This window comes from Bison bison, unplaced genomic scaffold (assembly GCF_000754665.1).
Source record: "Bison bison bison isolate TAMUID 2011002044 unplaced genomic scaffold, Bison_UMD1.0 scf7180017864473, whole genome shotgun sequence".
Classification (NCBI taxonomy): Eukaryota; Metazoa; Chordata; class Mammalia; order Artiodactyla; family Bovidae; genus Bison; species Bison bison.
In genome coordinates, this window is record NW_011495034.1 from 17,607,349 (window position 1) to 17,609,961 (window position 2,613).

The 2,613-nt window shown below is 53.0% G+C and overlaps 1 protein-coding gene across 7 annotated transcripts in view; it reads right to left on the reverse strand.

Annotated features, from left to right (window-relative positions):
- The window catches only part of GPR56 (G protein-coupled receptor 56), an 81,519-nt gene that overhangs the window by 4,001 nt on the left and 74,905 nt on the right, over positions 1 to 2,613 (reverse strand). For all 7 annotated transcript variants that reach the window (XM_010861865.1, XM_010861866.1, XM_010861861.1 and 4 more), the window contains 2 exons: positions 2,316 to 2,584; positions 899 to 1,007 (listed from right to left, as the gene is read on the reverse strand). In XM_010861865.1, the coding sequence (XP_010860167.1) occupies positions 899 to 1,007; positions 2,316 to 2,584 (378 nt within the window). The remainder of the gene's footprint in view (positions 1 to 898; positions 1,008 to 2,315; positions 2,585 to 2,613) is intronic.

A 2,613-nucleotide genomic window follows, 5' to 3' on the forward strand; every position in this document is an offset into this window, starting at 1 on the left:
TAGGCCTGGCATGCTGCGATTCATGGGGTTGCAAAGAGTCGGACACGACTGAGCGACTGAACTGAACTGAACTGAACACTTGCTAGTCTCCCTTTTCAAACAGAGCCAGACTTAGGCTCACCGCTTTCATCAAGAATTTAGTAGCAGGGTTTTCTTGTTCCTTTCATGACTTTTCACTGTTTATGACAAGTAATGCTTATTTCCCATTTATGTGTACTATGACTTAAAAAAATACATTTAACAAGCCAGAAGATTTAAAGGAAAACATTAAACAGTAATAATACGGATGATACAAGGTAAGGCAAAAATCACAAGATTATGATGCAAAAAAACTGAAATTTTTAAAACACTGAAGGAATGGAAAGGATTCCTTCCTAGCCTAGGGCTCAGGAGCTCTGGATTCTACTCTAGGCTCAGAGGGACTCACAGGCCAGGGCACGCCAGCCTGGGTGAATTAGCTGAATGTAGGACTGGATTTCAGCCCCGTTCATCTCCTGGCTGGGTACCTTTGAGCAGGGTGATGTGGATCCCTGCCTTCTCTGGGTCTCAGTCTTTCCATCTTTCCATGGGGAGGGAGATAGAAGTGTGCAGCAAAGGAACATGCTAGAGGTTCATCTGCTCCAGCTCAGACTCCCCCACACACAAGTGGGGAAACTGAGGCCCAGAGGGGGGCCAGGACCTGCGCAAGGTTCTCTGGCAAGTGAGTGGCAGATCCAGGCCTGTTCTCACCCTCCCGGAGAGAAGCATCACTCTCAGCCCAGGGCTCCAGCCAGGCCAGGCCGGTACCCCCAGCACCCATCACCCAAGAGTCTCCTGGTCAGTGTGACCTGGGCCCAGGCTGCTCTGACTTCTGCGCCATGAGGACCACTCTCCTGCCCCCACTGCACAAGCCACTCACATGGAAGGGTAGATGACACTCTCGGGGGTCTTGTGCACGGCAAGGATGATGCGACCATAGTTGTTCACGTCCACAAGTGCCACCAGCATCACCAGGGAAGCGGGGAAGCCTGTGGACAGCAAAGCAGGGAGCTCCGTGTCCCACCTTCCCAGGTCTGCCCTCCCCTTCCCTCTGGTAAGCCCTCTTCCTCTCACGTTCCCTCCGAGACCTGAGCTCCCAGAGCCCAGCCAGCTCCACTTGGGGCAAGTCCTCCAAGCTTGGACATTCCCTTCTCTATTCCAGTTCTGCTTTCCCAAGTCATGTCCTACTCTTGCGACCCCATGGACTGTAGCCTGCCGGGCTCCACTGTCCATGGGATTTCCCAGGCAAGAATACTGGAGTGGGTTGCCATTTCCTTCTCCAGGGGATCTTCCTGACCCAGAGATTGAACCTGGGTCTTCTGCATTGCAGGCAGACTTTTTACCAACTGAGCTATGAAGGAAGCTCCTGGTTTCCCAAAGGGGGACCTATCTCCCCTAACCCAACCCCTGCCCCCTCGCCATCCTGAAAGGCCCTAAGGGAAAGGGCCAGCAGGTCCCTGCTGGGGGGCTGGATGTCACAGGAGAAATGAGAGAAGCAGACATTGGTGGAGTGGAGGACAGTTCAATGGGGGACATCTAGAGTTATGTTCCAATGGAATGTCTGTTCTGGGCTTTGACTCTGTCCATTAGGTGGAGCCTGAGAGCTCCCTGGAAGGGGTTGCCCACCATTAAACACCTGGATTTTGACAAACAGCCAACTCTGAAGGAATTTCATATAAATCAATGATAAGAACCAAGAAGGAATCAAATGAAAAATATGGGAGGAGCAGCAAGTTGGGATCAGGGACATGTGGAGGTTGATGGGCCTGTGCAGTGATCAAAAGGACTTGTGGTATGTGCCCCTAGGCCTCGGGTCTGACAAAAGAGAGATCAGGCCATAGGTGAATTGGGTTGCTATTGGCTAAGAACAAATGCCAGAGCCATTGGGAACCTCATTATCTGAGGTTCATCGGGATGCACAGTCTGGGCCACCACCAGCCTAGGCGCATTATGTGAGGACTGGTTTACAGTCCCACTCATCCACGACTGGGTGCCTTTGAGCAGTGCCCAACCTGCACATCCGCACATGGCAGCTCTGTCTGCAAACCCCACTTGTAAAACAGATGAAGAGAATATGTAAGCATTTACTGGAGACAGGGCTCATCGCCTCATCCTACTAAAGAGGACCTTGATCCAGCCAAGGTAAAGAACCCCTGAGGATGGCTGAGTGAAGGAAGCAGTGAGGGAATAATCAGAAGGGTAGGTGGAGAAGTGGAATGAAGTGCCCACCTGTTGTCAAAAGCCAAGAGGAGGAGGCCAATCTGGGGGGAACCCACAAACCCCCTCCACTAACTTACCCCAGCCCACAATGCTCAGCTTGAGCAGGTAGCCTGGGACATAGGTGCCGAAGACCTCGACCACAAGTCGGTAGAGGTTGTAGCCCTCGAGGCCCATCCAGGAGAGGCAGGCGAGCAGAGAGAAGTGCAGGAAGATGGCGCTGGCACGGCAGGCAGCCTCGGAGCCTGACAAGGCCACCGGCTCACTGAGCAGGAAGCTCACGTCCAGCAGGAAGACGGCCACCAGCAGATTCATGTGCACCTTGATGGTGTAATCCCTAGACTTCCTCCTGCACAGGTGGGTGGCGGTCAGTGTGGG